Raw genomic sequence first — 24375 nt, 5'->3', positions numbered from 1 at the left:
GGAGTCAGGTCTGCCGAGGACAACACGGGTGGATTTTCTACGGATTCCATAGCTTCACCTGTGTCCATTCACACTGACTCTCTGCACCTGCCCCAAGTCCCTCCAGGCTCCATTTCTGCACCAGGGGCAGCAGGGTGGGGACGTGGAAGCCAACCTCCCATAATGAATGAAATAAGGGATAGTCTCGCCCTGGAAAGAGCCTCTAATCCCTGCAGCCCTCTGAAGGATGAGGAGCTCACTACACACTGGAGCTTGGTCATCACGGAAGGGTAGGATCATAGGATCACAGGATTTTGGAGAAGGAAAGGACCTGAGATATCAGCTAGTCCCACTCCCACACTGAACAGGAGAGGAAGTCTGGAGAGGGAAATGATTTCTCTAAGGTCACACAGGTCAGAAGGAACAGAACTGAGATTAAACTCTAAATCTTCTGATTTCATATCTAGGGTCCCCCCCCTCCCTAATTATGCCACACTTCCTCAGTGCTCAGATTGGAAAAAAATTTATAGATAATTTCATTCAGTCCTCCATATCTAATCTGTCCTACACCACTCTGTTCATGGATCACAGAAAGCACATTAAGAGTCCCAGAGGGGGGCAGCTGGGTAGCTCAGTGGATTGAGAGTCAGGCCTAGAGACAGGAGGTCCTGGGTTCAAGTCTGACCTCAGACACTTCCCAGCTGTGTGACCCTGGGCAAGTCACTTAACCCCCATTGCCTAGCCCTTATCACTCTTCTGCCTTGGAGTCAATACTTAATATTGACTCCAAGATGGAAGGTAAGGGCTTAAAAAAAAAAAAAAAAAAAAAGAATTCCAGACTCAGAGTCGAGGAGACCTAAGTGAGCCTGGTCAACTTGTTTAACCTCGAAGCACCTCAGTGTCTTCATCTGTGAAATGGGCATCATAATAGCATCTGAGAGGCAATGCATGAAAGGCCCAATAGCATTGGCCTTGGGATTCTGGGCAAGTTAATTGAGGCCCCGTTGGCCTCAATTTTCTCAAAATAGGGATAATAATAATTCCTACTTCATAGGGTTGTTATGATGCTTAAATGAGATCATATTTGTAAAAAATCCCTTAGCATACATAGTATCTGGCACAGAGGAGGCACCATATGAATGTCTATCTTCCACTCTCTTATGCCAGTGAAATCAAAGGTCTAGGCCAAATAAATACATAAATAAAAGAATCAATTGCAGAGATGTGGGCATCGAATGAGATAATGTAGGTGAAATGATTTGCAACTCGTAGAAGACCTCCAGAACGTCAGCGATCATTAGACAGAGGGGTCATGCCGTGGACAGAGCCCTGGGGCTGGGGCTGGGAAGATCTGTGTGACCTTGGACAAGCCATCTAAGCCTTCTTGGTCTCATCTGTAAAATGAGCTCACACCGGAGAAGGAAACGGCAAACCATCCACATTATCTCCGCCAAGAAAACTCCACGGACAAAGACCATGAGGGCCCATAGAGTTGAACCCAATGGAACAACAAAAACAGAGATGAGATCATGGGTGAGAGATGACTTGCAAACTAGAGGACCTCGAGAACATCAGCAGGCATTGCCTGATCATAAGGTTCAAACTAGAAGGGATCTTGGTGGTCTTGTTGGACACCCCCAAGGAAGAAGACTCTGGCCTCTCCCTCATGCATGAGTCTAGCATTTTATTTTGGTATCTAGTCTGTTACTCCTGACTCCTGATTTCTCCCTCTCTCTCCCCTCACACACTGTGGTTGGTAGAGGTCCATTTTTCTTTTTTCTTCTGTTCTCTGGATATCAAGGCAGCCGGGTATCAAAGATCACTGGCCATGGAGTCCAGAAGATCTAGGTACAAATCTGGCTTTGGACACTTATTAGCTTGGGAAAGCCACTTAATTTCTCTGTGCCTCAATTTCCTCGCCTGTAAAATGAGGATAATAACAGTACTAACCTCCTAGTGGTATTGTGAGGACCAAATGAAATAAAATGCTTTATAAACCTTAAGCATTATAGAATTTCAAGCTAGGATTATTATTATTATATATATCACAATATGTTATTATTATAGTATAAGGTTACATAAATTAATTTATATACAATATATAAATATAATATATGATATAAATTAATATATGTAACCTTATATATTATATATAATATTATATATTATATGATTGCCACCTTGGCAACTTCCTTAAACAGAGGTCCTTCTGTCACTCCTTGATCTTTTTTTTTTTTTAGATCCTCAACTTCCATCTTAGAATCAATACCATGTATGGGTTCTAAGAAAGAAGAAAGATATGGGCTAGGCAATGGGGGTTAAGTGACTTACCCAGGGTCACACAGCTAGGAAGTGTCTGAGGCCAGATTTGAACCCAGTCTCTAGGCCTGGCTCTCAATTCACTGAGCCACCCAGCTGCCCCCTCTCCTTGACCCTTAATTCTTTCTTGTTGAACAAACTTGTCTTAGAGGTGATATACTAAATATGTAGAATAAGACCCAAATCTTTGGACAGAACCTATGTATAAATATATTTTGCTTGACTATGCATATTTGTTATGAGGTTTTGTATTTTTCTTGACTCCTAGGGGGATAGGAGGAAAGAGGGAGATAAAAATAAATCTTGTTAATTGAAAAAATTAATTTTGAGAATATGACAATTGGCTTGAAGATTTAGAGCCCATAGGAACCTCAGAAGCCATCTAGTCTAACCTTTTCATATTAGAGATGGAGAAATGTAGGCCCAGAGAGGATATGGCTTTACCCAGGGTCATGCAGACAATAAGTGGAAGAGTCAGAACTTGAACTCAGGTCCTCTGATACTAAATCCAACCCACTTCCCATTGTGGACCTCCTCCCAGGTCACATTTCCCCAATAGCTTTGTCCTTTTGTTTGACTGTGTCTAAATGATTCTTGCCATCCTGGGAAGGTTCCATCAAATCTCCTTCTGATCCATGTTGTCTTAAGAAGGGAATAAAGGTGCTGAACTCCTTCAAGGCTCTAGTGTACCAGAAGTAGGTGATTCTAGAGTTTTTCAAGGTTCTCTGGTTCTGTGACTTTATGCTGCAATAAACGTACAGCTCTGCAAATCTATGGGCCCAGGAATCTATTTCCTTTTTCTATTCCATAATGCTATGATTCTAGTACCCAATGGCCCCGTGTTCCGGATGTTTAGTCTGGCTCCTAGCCATGGGCACTCGGTTAATATTAGGATATCTATTTGTTTTCTGACAAGGGAGAGAGTCGGGAAAAGGGCATCATCCCCAAGGTCACAGTAAATCTCAGGAGGGATGGAGACCCAGAATGCAGATCCCAGACCAATGCATGAAACCTTTTAGTCCTGACCTATACAGAACACTTCTTCCTCCCAGCCCCATTCTCTCTCTCTGCTCTCTCTCTCTTCTGATCCCTCTTGGCATCTACCCCTTTACTATCCCCTCCACCCTGCCTTCTAAGGCTGGCACTGAATGCACCCATAGAACTTTGTCAAAAGGAAGTAAAAATAACTCCTTGGGGCACGGCTCCCAAGGAAGTGCTCCAGGGCCCAGGATGTCTGAAGTCTAAAGTAGAGGGCTGTCATTAATATGCATGGCACACTCTTTGAATTTTCCTGCAGTGCCTTCTAGGAATGAGGAAGCTAGGATGAGACAGTCTGAGAAAGGAAGGCATTTGGAGAGAGGGTGATGACTCAAGGATATGAGCCCCACAGTCCAACTAGAATCTTAGCATGGGAAAGGCTCTCTGAGGTTATCTGCCTCCACTCTTACCCAATATAAGAAAACCCTCTAGAATCTTTGAATTAGAGATGTGGAAGCTGGAAAGGATCTTAGACTAGAGTCTAGTCCTTTCACTTTGCAAATAAAGAAACTAAGTCTCAGAGGACTAATTGATTTACTCAATTCCCCAAACTAATAAGTAGCAGACCTGGGACTTGAAATCACTCTAAGGTGCTATCTCCCACCCAGTTTCTGCTTCCAAGGATGAGGAATTCTTCCCCTCATGAGCAAGAATCAATCATTGTTAGGCAGTTCTTATTGCTAAGAAATGCTCATCTGAACTCTTCCTCCTGTAGAGGCAATGTGGTGTCATAAAGGGTGTGTGGGATTTCCAAGTCAGGAAGACAGGTTCAAATCCCACCCCAGATACTAGCTGGGGGAACCTGAGCAGATCTCTGTGCCTCAGTTTCTTCATCTGAAAAACTAGAGGGGCTGGATTCAATGGCCACAGAGGGTCCTTCCAGCCAAAGTCCATGATCAAATGACTCCTCCCAAATTCTCCTGCTCTCCCCTTCCCTCACTGTTTCCAGTTCTTTCCCTCTAGGGCCAAATACAAGTTTAATCTCTCCTTTACCATGATAACTCTGAAGATGCTTCAAGACAGTTGGCACACTCACTTATGTCCTATGTCTTTTTTAATTCCCAAGCAAAACATTCTCATTTGCTTTAATAAATTTTTACATGGTCTGGTTTTTAGTTCTTATCTAAGTTTTATCTAAAATATGGCACCCACATCTAGCCATTTGTTTTTCAGCCATGTCTGACTCTTTACAATTCCATTTGGGGTTTTCTTGGCAAAGATCCTGGAATGGTTTAGCCATTCCTTCTCTGGCTCATTTTACAGATGAAGAAATCGAGGCAAATAAGGCTAAATGACTTGCCCAGGTCACATAGCTCATAAGTTTCTGAGACTAGATTTGAACTCAGAAAGATGAGTCTTCCTGACTCTAGGTCTAGCACTCTGCCCACTATGCTACCTGGCTGTCTGTACACATCTGGACACAGGTCCCCATATTTGGTTTGACCAGGGCAGAGGATGATCTGATTTTTGCCTCTCTTCTTTGGGATCCTGACCTTGAGAAAGGATTCTGTCTCTGCCCTTCTCTCAGTAACAGCTATAGTAGGAGAGTTGGGACATTCTCCATCAAGAACTGCAGCCAGCAGGCATGGAGCTAGAGGAGGCTGAGGAGGAATGAGGCTGCGGAAATCCAAGGGGGCTGTGATTCACCCAGCAGGCTCTGTTCCAGACAGATGTGCAAAAAAGGAATCTGTACAAATTGAATGCTATTTTCTCATGATGGTCCCTTCTCCTTCCTGAGATGCTTTATCAGACCACTGAAGCAAGACTTCTCAGAGCTGGAAGGGGCCTCAGGGAGCACCAACTCCCAAATGTGCCAAGTGGCAATCCCCAATCCTTGCCATTCCTAGCTTCACAGCATTTCTAGCACACATCTCCTTCTCTCTTCTGACAGGGCTACCACCCGGGTGCAGCCTCTCTCCACCTCACCGCTGGGCTACTGCACTAGTGTGCTGGTTGGTCTTTCTGATTCAGGTGTCTCCCCTCCTCAATCCATCTTTCACTCAATTGCCAAAATGATTCCCTGAAGCACATGTCAGATGCTTCACTCCTTTCAATAAACTTTGGTGGCTCCCTATTACCTCCAGGATCAAATACAAAATTTTCTGTTTGGGCTTTTTAAAAAAATGCCCTTACCTTCCATCTTGGAATCAATACTCTCTATTGGTTCTAAGGTGGAAAAGAGGTAAGGGGTAGACAAAGGGGCTTAAGTGACTTGTCCAGGGTCACACAGCTAGGAAGTATCTGAGGCCACATTTGAACCCTAGATGTCCCATCTCTATCCAGTAAGCCACCTAGCTGCCCACCTTTTGTCTTAGAATCAGTAATAAGCATCAATTCCAAGGCAGAAGAACAGGAAGGGCTAAGTAATGGGGGTTAAGTGACTCACCTAAGGGCTCATAGCTAGGAAGTATCTGAGGCCATATTTGAACCCAGGTCCTCCTGATTTTAGGCGTGGCTTTCTATCTACTGAGCTAGGTAGCTGCCCCTCTGTTTGGCTTTTAAAGACCTTCCCAACCTGGCCCCTTTCTACCTTTCCAGTCTTTTTATACTTTATTCTCTTTCAGTCTTGAGATACTTGCCTTGTTGCTCTTCCTGAAACCCAACACTCTGCTTCTAGCTGTCTTCCATCTCTGGGATGCTCTCCCTCCTTACGTCTGACATCCCTGACCTTCTTTAAGACTTCGCTTACACTGTCCTGCTGTAGGAAGCCTTCTCTGGTTCCCCCAGTAGCTAGTGCCATCCCTCTGAGATTCATTTTAATTTACTAGAGATTTGGAGAATCATATATATTTATGTGTGTGTGTGTGTGTGTATACTATGTGTATATGAATTCTATATGAAATATATAGAATCCCAATTGCCTATAGGAAATACATAATATAGGAGAATCTCTCAGAGAAAAACCCCTCCTTCACCTTGATGGGAATTGTAGGCAGAGAGAAAAAACCCACTTTTCAGTTGTAGACCCACAATTCCTTTCTTACCCAGAATCCTTTCCCAGGGCTTATCTCAAAATTTCCATCTTTCAACTAACCCTAGAAAACCAGACTATCCCTAACTTATTCTACATTTGGACAGTCAGGATTTTGTGGAGAAATCTTGGCATCCAAGGAGAGGATTTACTGGGAGAAAACCAATTTCACTGAGTCCAGTTTTCATCTACCAGTGGTCCAGCTGCCAGAATTCCTATTGGTTAAGTTAATCCTAAATTTTCCATCTATAACTTTGGTTGCTTAGTACAGCAGCCAAACCTAGGGTTTTCCCCTCCCTTTCTTTCTTATTAATTATTGGTGGGAATTAGATTAAGTCAGGTTGGGAAAGGGTTTAGATAGCATAGGGAGGATTAAGTAGGGCCCAGAGAAGAAACAGAAGGCTTCCCTAAGCAGGGAATGTAGAAGTTGGGTGAAGTTAGTGTGAATAGAGTTAGGATCATACCTATCCAGTTATCTTTATTCCATTTTTGTTAAATAAACTTTGTTCCCAAGATAAAGGGCTTGGGGGCATAATTGGCCCCAAGGAGTTCCTAGGTGGATTGAAACATCTGATATCCATCTAGGATACTTCCACATTACATTTCCTAGCTGCCCCTACAATGCACAGATCTTATACCTCTATGGAGAATGAGAGCCCTTTGAGGAGCAGAGGACACGTTTTTACCTTTCTATCTCCACTGCTTACCACAGTTCCAGGTACAAAGTATGTGCTTAATACATCCTTATTGAGTGACTGCCTCTGTTGGAAGATCTCTGCTGATGGGGAGCTCCCTACTTCTCATTGTCACTCACTAGTCTATTTAGATTGCTCCAATTATTAGGGAGCTTTTCCTGGTGTGGAGCCAAATGTGCCTGTCCACCAGTTCTAGTCATCTCTCTTCATGGATAATACTGAATGGGAGTGGGTGAGTGTTCCTCAAGCCCTAGTTTTAAATTTCTCTGTCCTATCCCCTCTACCTCCCTCTTCTTATCATTGCCACTACTATAATCCTCATCTCATCTCAGCTCAAAATGTGAAGGGATTGGGGTAGGTAGTTGCCACTGTGGATAGAGCGCTGGGCCTGGAGTCAGGAAGACTCATATCCCTGAGTTCAAGTCTCTGACTTCAGATACTTACTACTTCAGATACTTACTAGCTATATGACCCTGGACAAGTCACTTAACCCTGTTTGCCTTAAAAAAATAGGGCATGGAGGTAGCTGGGTAGCTCAGTGGATTGAAAGCCATGCTTAGAGATGGGAGGTCCTAGATTCAAATCTGGCCTCAGACACTTCCTAGTTGTGTGACCCTGGGCAAGTCACTTAATCCCCATTGCCTAGTATGGCACTTAAAATTATTGTAAGCCCTGGGAGACTACAACTCCCAGGACTCTCTGCTACAACTTCCCCTGACACCTCCCTGCTTGGAACCTATACACAGTACTGATTCTAAGATGGAAGGTAAGGGTTTTAAAAAAATGGGATCAGGAAACAAATTCTTGGATGTAAACAGAAGCTTAGACACTCAAGGTATCCTTAAAGCCAAGAATCCTTTAGACATGTGAATAATCGTCCTGGATTTATCTGGTTTTTAAGCCTGAGGCTCTCTCAAAATAAGAAAAAAACAAAATACGGAGTTTGCTTAAAATGGGACCTGCCTGTATTGGATTGGGGGTGAGCACTGAAATGGAATTTCAACCCTGCCCTTGGGCACGGTATCTTGGCCTGTGAATGTTGAGAATTCCAGGCCAATGGAGGGATCATCAGTGGGTCCCTGATGGGTCAGGTCTGGGGGGGGTGGGGGGGCAGTCAGGAGAAAAGAGAAGAGGGAGAAGAGTTAACTCTATTTGGTCTGAGCTAATGAAGGTGCCTCTTTCTCCATTCCAGGATCTCTCTAAGCTTTTCTCTTGACTGCCCTTTCCTTGGTGCCCAGCAACCTCTTTCCTCTTTGGTACCTTCAAGAAGGGAGGATGTGGGGATCTCTGCTGGGGCCAGTGATGCTCTCAGGGAAGAAAACCAGGAAGCAGCACAGCAGAGGGTTGGCAGTCAGGAGGCCCGAGTCTGAGTCTTAGCTTTGCCATGAAGAGCTCCTACTCAGTAAAATGAGGGAGCCATATTGAGATCTCTAAAGCCATTCCACTCTGAAATCCCACAGCATCCTCTCCCTGAGCTAGAGTTTCTGCATCTCAGGAGTTCAAGGTATGTAGAAGGAGCAGGCTAGGGGAGGAGGAAAAACGCCCGTGGACATGGCATGGAATGTCCAAAGTGATTTCAAATCCAGTTTCTCATTGGAATTTTCCAAACCCCTGTGAATAAGCCCTACACTTTCCAAGCCCCCTGGTTTTTGCTTGTGCTATTTCTGCCCTGTAGAAATGTCCCCCCACCCCTTTCTTCCTCTGTGGAAATTCAATCATCAAAACAAACTCCCAGCTTTGGTATTTAAAGCCCTTCACAAGTTGGCTGGAACCTCTCCAGGAGAGAGAGGGAATCTCCTTCTCAGCTTATTGGACATCGCTCCCATTCACCTGCCCTCTGGGCCAGCCTAGTAGGTCTTCTGGTTGCCCCTCACATAAGCTACTTTGTCTGCCATCCCCTTGCCTTTGCAGAGGCTGTGCTCCATGCCTGGAATGCCCTTGCCCCTCACCTCTGCCTCTCTTAGAATTTCTAACCTCCTCCAAAGTTTAGCCCAAACTCTGTCTTCTATGTGAGGCCTTTCTGTATCATCTCAGCTGCTAGTGCCGACCCCCCCCCTCCTCAAAATGCCTTGAATTTCTTTATTATCTCTGTAGATGTGTACACACCAGCCATCTCCTTGGCTAGAATGAAGGCAGGAAGAACTTCATCCTCATCTATTTCTTCAGTGTAGGTATGTACTAAATGTCTATTGATTAAAGAAATGGGCTATGTGTGTATAGGTGAGTGTGAGAGAAAGGAGAGGGAGACAGAGATAGAGAGACAGGGAGAGAGAGGGAGGAAGAAAGAGAGAAAGAGGTGGAAAGAGTGACAGAGAGGGAGAGAGGAAGACACAGGGAGGGAGCATACAGAGACAGAGACAAGGAAAGAGGGAGAGCAAGACAGGGAGGGAGAAAGAAACAGAAAGAGAAAGGGAAGAAAGAGAGAGAAAGGGAGGGAGGGAGACTCAGAGAGAAAGACAGAGACAAGGAAACACAGAAGGAGAGAGAAAGAGGGAGAGAGAAACAGAGAGAGGGAGGGATAGAGGAAGAAAGAGGGGGAAGAAGGAAGAGAGGAAAGAAAGGAGAGAGGAGAGAGAAAGAGAGGGAGAGAGAGGGAGAAAGCAAGTGGGAGGGAGGGAGAGAGGACAAAAGAGAGAGAGGGAGGAAGAAGACAGAGAGAAAGAGATAGAGGCAGAGAGACAGAGAGGGAGGGTGGGAGAGAGGGAGAAAGAGGGGGGACGGAGAGAGAAACAGACAGATATAGAGACAGGGAGTGACAGAGAAAGAGACACAGAGAGAGGCAGAGATAGACAGGGAGGGAAAGGGGTAGAGAGAAAGAGACAGACATAGAGAGAAAGACAGAGGGAAAGGGAGAAGAGAGATTCTCCTTCCTCATCTCTGCCTCCTGGTTTCCCAGCCTTCCCTCCAGTTTTGGATTAAAATCTTGCCTTCTCTAGAAGCCTTTCCTGATCCCCCTTAAAGCTAGTACCTTGTCTCCATTGATTATTTCCAGTTTATCCTGTTTTTATCTTGTTTGTACATGGCTGTTAAGAGCTCTTGGAGAACAGGGACTCTGTTTTTTAGGCCTTTTTTTTGTATCCCCAAGGCTTAATCTAGTGCCTGACACCCAGTAGGAACTTCATGAATGCTCCTTGACTGACTATGTGCCTGTACTAGGGGAGGGGACATGATTTGCTAAATGCTGAACTATCTGGTAGTGAGCTATTATGCAGGATTGGCTATGGCATTCCTAGCCATGATGTATAGCTTTTGTCTCGTCACTTCTCGGCTCAAAATCTTTCATTATTGCCTAGAAAATAAAGTTTAGCCTGGCATTCAAGGCCCTATACAATCTGGTCTTATCCTATCCTTCTGGACATTTCTTATGATTCCCTTACAAACACTTACTGTTCCAGCCAGCCAGACTGCTCTACTTTCTACCTCCAATAAACCCTGAAATTTTCTGACTCTAGGCTTTTGTTCAAGCAGTTTCCAATGCTTGGAATGTCTGTCTCTTCCATTTGTTTTTATTTCTTAATATATGACCTTTAAAAGTCAACTCAGGTGGCTCAGTGGATAATGCTGGACCTAGAGTCTGAGATCCTGGGTTCAAATGTGACCTCAGACACTTCCTAGCTGGGTCACCCTGAGCAAGTCATTTTACTGCAATTGCTTAGCCCTTACTGCCCTTCTGCATTGGAACCATTACTTATTTCTACGACAAAATGTAAGGGTTTAAAAGAAAAAGGAGGCAGGGGGCAACTCAAGTTCTACCTCCTCTACTATCACCATTCAGACCTCCAGAGCATTTTGTGGGCACATCTCTAATACCTTTATCAAATAACTTGGGGCATTAAAGTTACCTGCATTTGTGTCAAAACCTCCTGCTAGACCGAAAGCTCTATAAAGACAGGGGTCAACTCTTGTCTAAGCTTCGTATCCCACCCATCCCCCCCCCCCACTGCCTAGCTCAAGGCTGGGCACACAGTAGAGGCTTACTAAGTGCTTTTCTTCTGAAATTGTTTAGAATATATTTTGTACCACTTATCTGCATACATTCTCTCTCCTCCTGTAGAACTAAGCTGACTGAGGGCAGGGAGAGTTTTGTTTTTGTCTTTGTAGCCCTGGTGCACACAATAGGGCCAGGCACATAGTAGGTACTTAATAAAAGCCTGCTGAACGTCATCAAATTGGAGTTTGTTGGATTCATTTGTTTCAGTTGTCAGATTATTTTCCCTAAAAAGAAGGATCCCTGTTTAAACCCAGAGATGTCTTTAGACGCATAGAAGGAGAAACCAGTGTCTCCTGAATGCGTATCTTTTTAATTCTTTTACTAGACTGAGGTCCCTCTCAAGGTTGATCTGCAGAGACCAATATAGATCAATGCCCTTTTTCTCTTTTCTTTTCTTATCTTTTCTTTTCTTTTCTTTTCTTTTCTTTTCTTTTCTTTTCTTTTCTTTTCTTTTCCTTCCTTCTAGAATCAATACTAAGTATTGGTTCCAAGGCAGAAGAGCAGTGAGGGCTGGGCAACTGGGGTTAAGTGACTTGCCCAGAGTCAAAAGTGTCTGAGGTCAAATTTGAACTCAGGACCTCCCATCATTGGCCTTGCTCTCAATTCACTGATCCTCATAGCTACTTCTCAATATCCTTTTTCTATAGTGGAAATAGGCCCAGAGAGAAGCAGAAACTTTCCCAAAGTCACACAGAGAATCATCAACAGAGCCAGGATGTATAAACTGAGTTCATTGATTCTTAGGATCTTTGTGGGGACAAAAGGAGATGGTGAGATAAGGACACTCATCCCCTAGCCTGGGCAAGTCACTTAACTCTGTTTGCCTCAGTTTTCTTATTTGGAAAATGAGCTGGAGAAGGAAATGGCTAGCCATTCTAGTAACTTTGCCAAGAAAATCCCAAAAGGAGTCAACAAAGAGTCAGACACAACTGAAAAGGGGGATGAAGTATCTTGGAAAATTCGATATAGAATCAGGAAGGAATTTATGCTGGTATTATGGTTCCCATTTTACGCAGAAGTAAACTGAGTCCCAGATGGTAAGAGAAATAGCAAATCTAGCCATTAGCAGCAGCATTATGCTGCACGGCCCCAAGGGAAGGCACTTGGATCCCTGCTCCAGGCTCATTCACTGGGTAGTTGAGCCCAGATGATAGATCCAGCTGAGTTAGACACTGGAAGCCCAGGATGGATGCTTAGTAAACTGAACTACTCTGTGTACAAAGGACAAGTGGTCCTTCTCTACTCAATACTTGGCAATGTGATGTTATGGAGATTTTAACTCTTGGATGGTCTAGGTGGGAATGGCTCCTGGGAGACCGTTGAGCCCAGATGAAAGCAATTGAGTTGGGGAGGGGAATGACTTATCCAGGGTTATGCAAGGAGTGAGGAAATCACAGATTGTCCAGGGCTAAGAATGGGTCTTGGACATCATTTAGTCCCAGATCCTTATTTATGGATGGGAAAACAAGCTCAGAGAATTGAGGCTGACACCCAGGTCACACAGCAAATTAATACATTCAGAAACTCTCTAAGGATGGAGGGGATTTATAGTCGATGCCCCTGTTTTATAGAGGAGGAAATTTAGGCCCCATTAGAGTCAGGAACTTGCCCAAAGAAACCCAGAAAGACATCAGCAAAGCCAGAACTCAAACCAAGGTCTCTTGATTCCCAGGATCTCTGGTGGGATGGAGGGGGATGGTGAGATAAGGTCACCTCTCCTCCACACTTAGGGGGATAAAGGACCTTAGGAAAGGGTGATGGGGAATCAGGAAGGAGCCCGTGCTGGGGAGGCAGTACCAGGACAACGGCAGCAGCTGGTCCCACGAAGGCATACAGCAGTCCCCCTTCCAAAGAGAGCCAGCAGCTGGAAGAAAGGGAGTGGAGAACACAGGCTGGTTAGTACAGATTCGCCTGGCAGATTTCCCCACCAAGGAGGTCCTCCGTCTCTTCCTTGGCTTCTGCTCTTGTCTCATGGCAGTCTCATTTTGCCTCTGCTCCTACCTGGACGGGCCCCTTTAGCTTTCTCTCCAAAGGGTGCCCCACGCCTAGCTCTCGGGAAGCCTTCTCTAACTAAGCCTTTGTCGTTCAGTTGTTTTCCAGTCAGGTCCGACTCTTCTTGACCCTATTGGGGGTTTTCTGGGACAAGATCCTGGAGTGGTTCACCATTTCCTTCTGCAGCTCATTTTACAGAGGAGGAAACTGAGGCAAATAGTTCAGTGATTTGCTCAGGGTCACACAGCTAGGAAGTGTTTGAGGTCAGATTTGAACTCAGGAAAATGAGTCTTTCTGGTGGATTCCAGACCTGGTGTTCTATCCACTATATCACCTCCCTCCCTTCTCCCCCCAGATTAAATACAGTTTCTGTTTCAATAACATTTTAGGAACTACCCAATAACATGGAGAACACAGGAGGGCAGAGCACACCCTGGGGTGAACTTTTCTCCTAGACTCTCCCCAAAAGGTATAAGGGTACCTCCTCTCCCAGCAGGGCTAAGACCAGAGAAAAATCCCTCCCAATTCTTGCTCTATGCCCTGAAGCACAGTTTTGGCTGGCTCTTTTCTTCCCAGTCAGGTCTCTCTGCTATCTGCACTCAGGTCACCATTCTTATCTCCCCAATACTCCTGGGACTCCATATCTCTGGGTGGGTCCCTGGGCTCCCATAGGCTTTCACTTATCAGAACTAGGCTTCCCTTCCAGCTCCTGACATGCTGTTTACATTTGCCATTATCATCCCCATTCTACAGATGAGAACATTGAGGCTAAGAAAGGTGATGGGACTGGCCCAGGGTCTCACAGCCAGTACGTTTCTAAAGCAGGATTTCAAAGAATTAAACTTTGATCTTCCTGACTCCAGGTCTAATATTCTATCCATAATGTCAGGAGCTGCCCTTGGATGAAAGAGAACAGCGAGGCTTGGCAGAAGGATGCTCCAAAGGTCTGTGATCCCTCTGGGAAAGCGGATCAGTCAAAAGCACACAGATAAGGGGTAGTTAAGTGAACACTTCTTCCCTGCGTGACCCTGGGCAAGTCACTTAACCCCAGCTGCCTCGCCCTTACTGCTCTTCTGCCTTAGGACTGATCCTTAGTATCATTTCTAAGACAAAAGGTAAAGGAATAACAAGAAGAAGAAGAAGAAGCAAACAGATGCCCACTGAATTCAGATGACCTAGTTAAGGTTACACAAGAAGCTGGAGCAGGACAGATGTGGGCTCAGAGCCTGGGACTATGAGGCAATTCAAGTTGGTTGAATTAAAAATAATTTAGTTATTTCTGGGGAATAGTCATCATTATCATTTTGCAGGACACAGCTCATACTTTACTCTGACCTTTCTGCTAGCAGGATATCGGCAACCAGTCAGTGAGGTGGCACAGCGGATAGAACGCTGGGCTGGGAATCAAGAAGACTCACCCTTCATGAGATCAAATCTGGTCTCAGACACTGACTAGCTGTGTGACCTTGGGCAAGTCACTTAACTCTGTTTGCCTTCGTTTTCTCATTTGGAAAATGATCTGGAGAAGGAAACGGCAAACCCCTCCAGTATCTTTGGCAAGAAAACCCCAAGTGGATCATGAAGATTTGGAAAATGATCTGGAGAAGGAAACGGCAAACCCCTCCAGTATCTTTGGCAAGAAAACCCCAAGTGGATCATGAAGAGTCGGACTCGACTGAACAACAGTGAGGATGTTGGTAAATATCTACGAGGAGCGCCCCTCTCTCTGTCCTCAGAAATCTCGTTGTCGAGCAGAGAAATACGACATTGGCACGGCAACCATAGGCATGCCCAGAGCAAGGGGATGACCTGGCTGTGCCTCGGTGGAGCATCTCCCGCTGGCCCTTCCCCGAAGGAGGGGAGTTAATAGGGTCATAAACTACTGGAGGGAGTGTGAGGGGGAGCATCTCAAAGATCGGGGCCCTCATTTGACAAAGGAGGAAATTTAGGTGCAGAGAGTGAAAGGAATTTGCATACACCTCCCTGATGGGGGAAAGCAAAGGACCAATGGGGAGGCTCTGCGCATCCACACTCTGCCCAAGCTCCCTAAACACTTATACATGGAATTGGAGTATAAGGCGGGATGTAGGATGGAAGGGTCTCAATATTCACAAGGGGAAGGAACCTTAAGAGTCACCTACGCTAACTTCCTCCTTGGACAAATGAAAATAAGCTTAATGGGCAACGGGGTTCATGATTTGCCTAAAATGTGTGTGTGTGTGTGTGTGTGTGTGTGTGTGTGTGTGTGTGTGTGTGTGTTGGAGCAAAGTGACTGGGTGGATTGAGAGCCTGGCTTAGAGACAGGCCCTGGGTTCAAATCTGGCCTTAGATACATCCTAGCTATGTGACCCTGGGCAAGTCACTTAACCCTTATTGTCTAGCCCTTACCACTCTTCTGCTTTGGAACCAATAAAAGGCACTGATTCTAAGACGGAAGGTGAGGGTTTTAAAAATAGTAAATATCAGCAATATTAACAAATGAATAATAATACATATTTTCAATTTTGCAAAATATTTGCATTATCTCATTTGAGTGCTGCATTTAATTTTTTTCATGTATAAAATGAGAGGATTAGACTACAGGACCTCCAAGGTTCCTTCTGGTACAAATGACTTATCTATGATATTTTTGTCATGTATTTGAGATGGCTAGGGGTTCAAGGCCAGAAGGAACTTGGATCATTTCTTGCTTGGGGTAGAAGGGAGGCAGAATCAGGAAGATAAGATACCCACAGAGAAGTAGTATACTATAGGAGAAAGAGCTTTGACATTGGACTTGGGACCCAAGTTCAAATCTTGCTTCTACGTTCTTGTTGTTCAGGTGTTTTCCAGTAGTGCCTGACACTTCATGACCCCATTTGGGGTTTTCTTGAGAAAGATACTGGAGTGGTTCTTCACCATTTCCCACTCCAATCTGATTTGCAGATGAGGAAACCAAGTCAAACAGAGTTAAGTGACTTGCCTAGGGTCACACAGCTAGGAAGTGTCTGAGACTGGGTTTGAACTCATGAAGAGGAGTCTTCCTGATTCCAAATCCAATCATTTATATTCTCTTATGCCACTTAGCTGCCCTTAGTCGTTGAATCTTAGGTTTAGTGCTGAAAGGAATCTCTCAGGTTACTCAGTCCAACACCTTTAGTTTGCAGATGAAGAAACTTTTGCCCAGAGACTTTATAAGAATCACACAGATAGGGAGAATTTGAACCCAGTCCTCTGACTGCAGAGCCAATGTACTCTCCACTGTGCTCAAGGTTCTCTAGAGGTACCTCGATGTTACCATCTGTAAAACAGATTAGCTGTACTGGATAATTTCTGAGTTCTCTTCTGGCTCTGAAATTTTTAGTTTCTTTCTACCATCATCCATATAATAAAACACATTAGATTTTCAAAGTGTTTTCTAAACCACTCTCTGATTTGATAATCACTTTAACTCACATTTCTTTTGAGTTCTAAATTTCATAAAGCTCTTTCTGCATAATCACCCCATGAAGGAGTCAGTTCAGGGAATATTAACCCCATTTTACAGATGAGGAAACTGAAGCCCAGAGAGGAGGGAGGATTTGTCTAAGAAGATGATGCAAGTTTGTGGTAGAGAGTAAGAACTAGAACCCAAGGCTCTGACCTGCCTCCACTTTGCTCTATTTATCTGCTTCTCTACCCCAGAAATATCTCTGTGTCTGTGTCCTGTTTTCTCTCTTAGTCATATTGTTTCTATGTGTATCTCTCATTTTCTCTCTAGTTCTTTCTTTGACTCACAAAGTCCCTCCCTCCTCCTCTCTCTTTCCATCCCTTCTCTCTCTCTCTCTTTTTCTCTCTCCCTCTCTCCCTCCTCCTCTTTCTCTCTCTCCCTCCTCTGTCTCTGTCTCTCTGTCTCTCCTTCCTCTTCTCTCTCTCTCCCTCCCTCTCTTTCCCCCTTCTCTGTCCCTCTCCTCCCTTCCATGTTTCTGCTTCTCATTCGTTCTTTGTCCTCATTTTTGTCTTTGTTTCCGTCTCTCTGCTTACTCGGTCACATTCTGTCTCTCAGTCTCTCTCTCGTTATTGTTTTTCTCCCCCTCTGTCTTTGTCGCCCTGCCCCTCCTTCACCAGGATTGCAGACATCACAGGGGACAGTGGCTGGTGCCAAGGTGCCAAGGTTTCTCTTTGCCTAATGCTAGTGGGCAGCCAGTGCCTTGCTGATAAAATCCTAGGCTCCTGATATCCCCTTTGGGCTTCCTCCCTTCCTCTCTCTTCCTCTTCTCCAGTTTCTTCCCAAATGCCAAACTCATCATGTCTCTCTGCCCCCTCCCTGAAGTTAGCCCTCTATCTTGAATTCCTCCATCCACCTCCACCTCAGTCTCTCTGAAACCGGGACACTCATGACTGTGCCACTCTTCCTGGGTTTCTGAGGCCTCATTGTCTTAGTTCTCTTAGTCCAGACACTCCATACTGTCCCCCTGAACTCCTGCAATGGTCTCTTATTCTGGCTTCTAGTCTCTCCCCCATCCAAATCAAGATGCTCGAGTCCTATTTCTTTTCTTTTTGAAAAACAAACAACCCTTTACCTCCACCTTCAAATCAATACTAAGTATAGATTCAAAGACAGAAGAACAATAAGGGCTAGGCAATAAGGGTTAAGTGACTTACCCAGGGTCATACAGCTAGGAAGTATCTGAGGCCAGATTTGAACTCAGATCTTCCAGACTCCAGGCCTGGCCCTCTGTGCACTGAGTCACCCAGCTGCTCCTGAGTCATAGGTCTAGAGCCCAGCTTTGATCATAGATTCATATATTTAGAGCTAGAAGAGACCTCAGAGACCAACTAATTCAGCTCCTCTTGTTTTCCACAGGAGGAAACTGAGTCCCAGGGACTCAAAGACTTGTCTGGGATCACACGGTATTGTAATAAGCATCAGAGGAGGATTTTGAACACAAGCCTTCTGACTCCAAATACACATAGAATATACACACAGAGTTTCCAAAGTGGTTTTTAAACCATTCACTTGTTTAACGAGTGTAATAACTCTATTTTCTTTTTAGTTCTAGAATTTATAAAGCTCTTTCCACATGGTGACCCCATGAAACAGTCAATTCAGGGAACAGTAGCCTTTTTTATAGATGAGGAAACTGAGGCCCTGTCTAGTGTATCATACTGCCTCTCACGTAGTTTCTTTGCTTAGAACATGCATGAAGTGACTCACTACCCACAGGAAAACGTCTAATCAATCAGTATTTATTTTAGTGCCTGCTATGTATTGGCTGCTAAGTGCTTGGGATTCCAAAAAAAGGAAAAAAGGCAAAAAGATAGTGCCTGCCGACAAGGAGATCACAATCTAATAAGAAAGAAAACATGCAAACACAAATACCCCTCCCCCCAAGCTATATCAAAGTCCATACTTTTTAATCTGGCACTCAAGGCCTTCCATAATCTGGGTCCAATTTATATTTCTAATCTTACCTCTCATTCCTCACTCCTTCAAACACTTTGCTCCAGCCCAAGAAAATGGTGGAATGCAAAGTCACTTCATTTATTCAACCCCTGCTCTGTGGAGGGCCCTGTGCTTTGTGCTTATAGTATTTAGATCAACATAAACTAGCTCCTTCCAATGAATTTGCTGTTGAAAGACACTCCCTTTCACCAGCACCTGGATTCTAGGATCCTGAACTCTGACAGGGAACCTTTATCTTCTCCCGCCATGTCGCCGCCCATCCATTTCCAAACCATGCCACCACGTGCTATCGTTCTCTTTCTAGCTCCCCTTCATGTGTTGTCTTCCCCCCCATTAGAACAGAAGCTCCTCAAGGGCAAGAACTCTCACTCTCATTTGTTTGCGTTTGTATCCCAAAGGCTTGACATGTAGTCAGAGCTTAATAAATATTTGGTCATTCATTATTCGCTCAAAGTGAGATTCCGCCACTTAACCATGTGTAGTGCTATGGAGAAATCCCTTTTCCTCTCTGGGTCTCGCTCAGCCCCTCTGAAAAAAGGGGAGGAGGGGATTCATTGCTCAACAAGGTCCCTTCTAGTCCTAAATCCTTTGTTCCTATGGACAATTTATGGATCCCCAAATGAGTCTTACTTTCCCCCTTCTTGCCTTTGTTAATGATTTTTCCCATTGCCAGAAATATGCTAGCTCTCTTCTCTTTCTCATGTCTTCCACAATTGCTTTGATTGCTAAAATCCTTTCCATCCTTCAAGCCTCAATTCAAGTGTCAGCCTTCCTGACTCTTCTTCAATCACAAAAGATCTCTCCTTTCTCTGGATCTTCACAGCCCTGAGTCTCTTATCTCATGGTGTTTATCCTGTCGTTTTTGTTGTTGTGTTTCAGTTGTGTCTGACTCTTTGTGACCCCATCTGGGGTTTTCTTGACAAAAGTATTGGAGTGGTTTGCCATTTCCTTCTCCAGCTCATTTTATAGATGAAGAAACTGAGGCAAAAAGCATTAAGTGACTTGCCCAGAGTCACATAGTTATTAAGAATCTGAGGCTGGATTTGAACTGAGAAAGGTGAGTCTTCCTGACTCCAGGCCCAGCACCCTGTCCATTGTGCCACCTTCTGACCCTGGTATAAGATCATAAAGGATTTTGGATTTAAACTCAGGTCTTCTGATTCCACACTCAAGGATATTTTCACTATTCTGTGAGGTCCCTGACATTTGTGTCTCGTGTCCCCTACCCCCACCCCATTAGACTATGTAGCTCTGTGAAGGCAGTGACCAGGTCCAATTCATCCTTGAGCTCCGTGCTCAGGGGATGTTTAATGGATGAATAGTTCAAGAAACTGCCTCTATGCTTCTGAAGGGGGCTGTGAGGGTGTTGGAGAATGAGTATCCCAACTAATTCCCATTCCCCCACCTTCAGCTAAACCACAACTTGTGGTCCTGAGTTCTTGTACAGGGAGAGTAAAAGGAGGCGAAGTCTCAATACTTACTAGTTCACCGTGCTGTAACCCTTGGCCTTGGTAAATCCTACTGAAATGGCCACGACTAAAGCAGGAAGCCCTAAAGCGGGAAATGTCAAAAAAAAAAAAAAAAAAAAAAAAAAGGTACTGTCAGATCCCAGCATCCTCTCCCCGCCCGTTATCCAACTACCCTCACCTACTCCCAATCTCCAACACAAACGCTGTCAGCCCAAGATTCCAGAGGCAGAATCTGTGGCGGCTTTCAACAGCCCTGCCATGTTGGTTGCAACCAATTCTGAGGGGTCATAAAAACGTAAAATTCTGTAGTGGATAGGGATGAGAAGGGGGGACAAGAACTTTCCTAATCAGAGCTGACTGCAAGCAGAAAGACCTGCCTCCAGAGTTTCACCATGCTAGAAAGTCTTAAAGCAAAATGTTCTCATTGCTGTTCAATCATTTTTCAGTCACATTCAATACTTTTTGACCCCTTTGGGGGTTTTCTTGGCAAAGAAGCTGGAGAGGTGTGCTGCTTCCTTTTCCAGCGAGAAAACTGAGGCAAATAGGGTTAAGTGACCTGCCCAGGTCCCACATCTAGTAAATATGAGGCCAAATTTGATCTCAGGAAGGGAAGTCTTCCTGACTCCAGCAGGGGTGCTCTATGCACTATGCCATCTAGCTGCCTCAAGCAGTGTCTAGATGGCCATTCATCTGGTCTGGTGTAGTACAGAATTTTTTTTTAAGTGGGAACAAAGGGGGTTGTTTTGTTTTTCAAAGCATGTGTTGACTCTATAATTACTGGAGTTCTTTGCAATAATGAAATTCTGAAATTCTGTGATTGCAGGCTTGGTATAAGCCTGCAACCCAAAACATGGCAGCCCCAAACCCCAAACTTAGAGCCAGAGAAGCATTACAAGAAGAAACACAATATCTTCTATGAGAAAGGTGTTAGTGTCATTCTACAGTGTCTGGTCAGATGGTATCTGGAGTATCTGTGTTAAATCACAAGCACTGCATTTTGGGAAGGACTTCAATAAACTGGGGTTAAACTCCAGAGGGTCAACTTAAGGTCAGGTCAAATGAAACTTTATTGGGAATGGTTAATCTGAAGAAGAAAAGACTTGAGGTGGAAATAAGACTTGTCCCTAAGAATTTGAAAGGCTGCCATGGGGAAGAAGAATTAGATTTCATGTGATTACAGAGTCTCAGAGCTAGAAGTAATTCATTCTCTCCAAGGATACCAGTGATTTCTTAAGTAACAAATCCAATGGCCACTTTTCTCAGTCTTCCTCTTTCTTGACTTCTCCGCAACTTTTGACACTGCTAGCTACCTTCTCTTCCTGGCTAACCTCTTCTCTCTGGGTTATTATGACCCTACTCTTTCTTGAATTTCTTCTTACTTTATCTAACTACTCCTCAGGCACTCTTTTCTGGACCTTCATCATTATCTTATCTCAAAATGATGCATATATGAAGGTTTTGACCTGAACCCTCTTCTCTTTTGTCTCTGAACTTCCTCTTTCAGTGACTTTCTCTTTTGGTGATCAGCTTTCATGGGTTCAATTATTTTCTCTACAAAGAGGACTCCCAGATCTATATAGCCACCTTTGGTATCTCCTAGTCACCAGATATCTAATGGATACTTCCAATTTGATTACAGAATTCATGATTTCTATCCCCCACTCAACCCAACCCAAACCACTTCTCTTTATAACTTTCCTATTCCTGCTACCAATACCATCGTCTTTCCAGGTACCAAGGTTCACAACTATAGTCTACATCAAATCTTTACTCCTCCTCATCCTTCAGTTGCTAAGTCCTTTCGATTCTCCATCTACCTAACTTCCGTCCACTTACATAATCATCACCCTAGCTCCATCCTTCATCACTTCTCACATGGACTATTGAAACTAGTCTCCCTGCCTCAGGTCTTTTCATTCCCTGCCACCAATCCATCCACCCCATAGCTAAGGGAGTAAGATCTGTGGTTTAGTTTTTTTACTTTTTTTTCCCCACGTCTCTCTGCTGCTCAGTAAATGCCAAAACTCTCTATTGCCTTTAGATTCAAATGTTGATTTCTCTGTTTGACACTTAAAGTCCATCAAAACCAGTTTCTAGGATGCCTTTCTCAGCTTATTACACAATTACTCCTTCTTATATATGTTGCCTTCAAGCCAAACTGGTCTTTTTTTAAAATATTCTTCATGTACAACATTCCATCTCCCACCACCTGACCTTTGCATGGATCATCCCCAATGTCTCTTCAGCTCTAACTCTTAGTTTCAAGCTTTGCTTAAAGTTAATTTCATGTATCACCAAGTTATACATCATCATGTAACATCTCCTATCCTGTTTCAGATACTTCCTAGTGTTTCTCTATCCCAAATTTACCATTTATTTACTTTGTGAATATTTATGTGAATAGATATCATCTTCCCCAATAGGATATAATCTCCTTGATCCCAAGGACTATCCCATTTTGTCTTCCTGCCTCCAGTACCAGGTACATATTAAGCATGTGATAAATGCTTGCTAATTGACTGATCTCAAGACGATCTTGTTCAACTTGTTCCCGGAGGAGAAATCTCTCCTAACAGCAGAACAATCACTGCCACCGCCACAACCATCCTTAGCTTATAAGTCAACAGCTAGGGTGATCTGTCACCAACCGAGGCAGCCTATTGTTGGTGTTTGTCCTCCATTTTTGAAGATCAAGGGTGATGTCTTGACTTGGGTAAGAGTTGGATTTAAATGAAGCAAAGCTGCACCAAGTCCTCAGCCTCACTCTTTCTTCCAGAGTCATCCAAAGCCAGTGGCAGGACAAAAATTAAGAAGACTGGGGATGGCCCAGGATGCAGTGCATGACCTTGGCATCTTGGATGTCTGACCAAATTCTAAGTGGCAAACTCTAGAAAGCTCTAAATGTTAAAAAGTCATTTTTTTTAACTTTACCATTTGTCTTAGTATCAGTTCTTAAGACAGTGGTAATTCTTTACAGTGGTAAAGGCGAGGCAATCGGGGTTAAGTGACTTATTCAGGTCACACAGCTAGGAAGTGTTTGAGACTAGATTTGAATCCTGGACCTCCTGAATCTCCAGGCCTGGTACTCTATCCACTGTTTTACCTTGCTGTCCTGAGAGTTATTCTTAAGGGAGGAATTCTACATTGGTTTCTCTCCAAATTCCAGCCATCGACTATACCATGTTGTTCTCTAGAGCCAATCGGAACAAGTCCAATCCCTCTTCTACAGCAAATAATTAAAGACAGTTCTGATGACCTACTAAGTCTTCTTTTTTCCAGACTAAACATCCCCATCCATTTCAATGAACTCGCATAAGACACACTCTCCAGTCTTTTTGCGATTTGACCATTGCCTTCTGGAAGTAATACAGCTTGTCAGTGTCTGCCCTAGACTGACTTCACCCAAGTAGGGCTTGGAAGATGGGGACTATGGCCTCCCTCTGAGTGATGCTTCTCTTTCTGGCATTTCTAGGATGGCATGAGGTTTGGGGCTGCCATATCACTTTATTGACTTATATTATCATGATTATTATTATCATCACAAGTAGCAATAACTACAATCCCAATAATAGTTGGCATTTATAGAGTGCTTTTGGGTTTTCAAAGTGCTTTACAAATAGAATCTAATTTGATCCTTACAACAACAAATAATCATCATTTTAATAGCTAGCATTTACATAGTGCATACTGTGTGCCAGGTACAGTGTTAAACGCTTTGTCATTATTACCTGGTTTCATCCTCATGATAATCCTGAGTGCTAGGAGCTATTATTATCCCCATTTTATAGATGAAAAAACTGAGACAAACACAGGCTCATGAAAAACCTGTACCTTTTTTGACATAGGACAAGAGAACTGGAAGCACTCAAACAGAAAAGTAGGAATCGGCGTAGAAGGGATACAGAATTCCAGGATACAGAGCCACATGAAGCTTCGGACATTATCTAAGTCCAAAGGTTTGATTTTAGGACGAAGCCCATGTATCCCCGCTCCCAGGCCCGGGCCTTACCCCCCTTCTTTTCCAGGACCCCACCACCTAGGGCACAGGAGGGACCTCGGGTTCCACTCACCCCAACCGAGGCACAGGAAGCGCTTTCGGATGATGCGGTTGCGAAGTCTCCCAGTGACAGCCATGTAGGATTGCCAGGCCTCGGTGAGCACCCAACAGAAGGAGGACAGGAAGAAGAAGTGTAGGAAGGCAGCCACCAGGGTGCAGATCACCTGCGGTGGTAGGAAGTTAGGGGAGGGCAAGCACAGTAGGCATCATGGAGCAGCCTGGCCTCTCCTTCCTCGCCAGGGATCTCTGAGCTCCCCCCAGAGCACCGAGGAGTGGCGCTGAGCTGTGCAGGAGTCTCGTGCCATGGCCAGCCAGAGCACAGGGGAGATCACGGGACAGGGGCTATCTTCCCCCAGGGCTGGGGCTCAGGCTACCTGGGTTACACTCAGGACATATCCAGGGCAAATACTCAGTTGATGGCCCAGATTAGGGCTTAGGC

The 24375-nt window shown here is 44.4% G+C and overlaps 1 protein-coding gene across 2 annotated transcripts in view; it reads right to left on the bottom strand.

Moving 5' to 3' along the window:
- The window catches only part of ADGRB1 (adhesion G protein-coupled receptor B1), an 83197-nt gene that overhangs the window by 50439 nt on the left and 8383 nt on the right, over positions 1-24375 (bottom strand). For both annotated transcript variants that reach the window (XM_044658301.1, XM_044658303.1), the window contains exons 3-5: positions 23950-24100; positions 19892-19961; positions 12791-12857 (exon numbers count right to left, since the gene is read on the bottom strand). In XM_044658301.1, coding sequence (XP_044514236.1) covers positions 12791-12857; positions 19892-19961; positions 23950-24100 — 288 coding nt within the window. The remainder of the gene's footprint in view (positions 1-12790; positions 12858-19891; positions 19962-23949; positions 24101-24375) is intronic.

Source organism: Gracilinanus agilis, chromosome 1, assembly GCF_016433145.1.
Source record: "Gracilinanus agilis isolate LMUSP501 chromosome 1, AgileGrace, whole genome shotgun sequence".
NCBI classification, from domain to species: Eukaryota; Metazoa; Chordata; class Mammalia; order Didelphimorphia; family Didelphidae; genus Gracilinanus; species Gracilinanus agilis.
The sequence above is the reverse complement of the archived record's forward strand: the minus strand, read 5'-3'. Positions and strand labels throughout refer to the sequence as shown.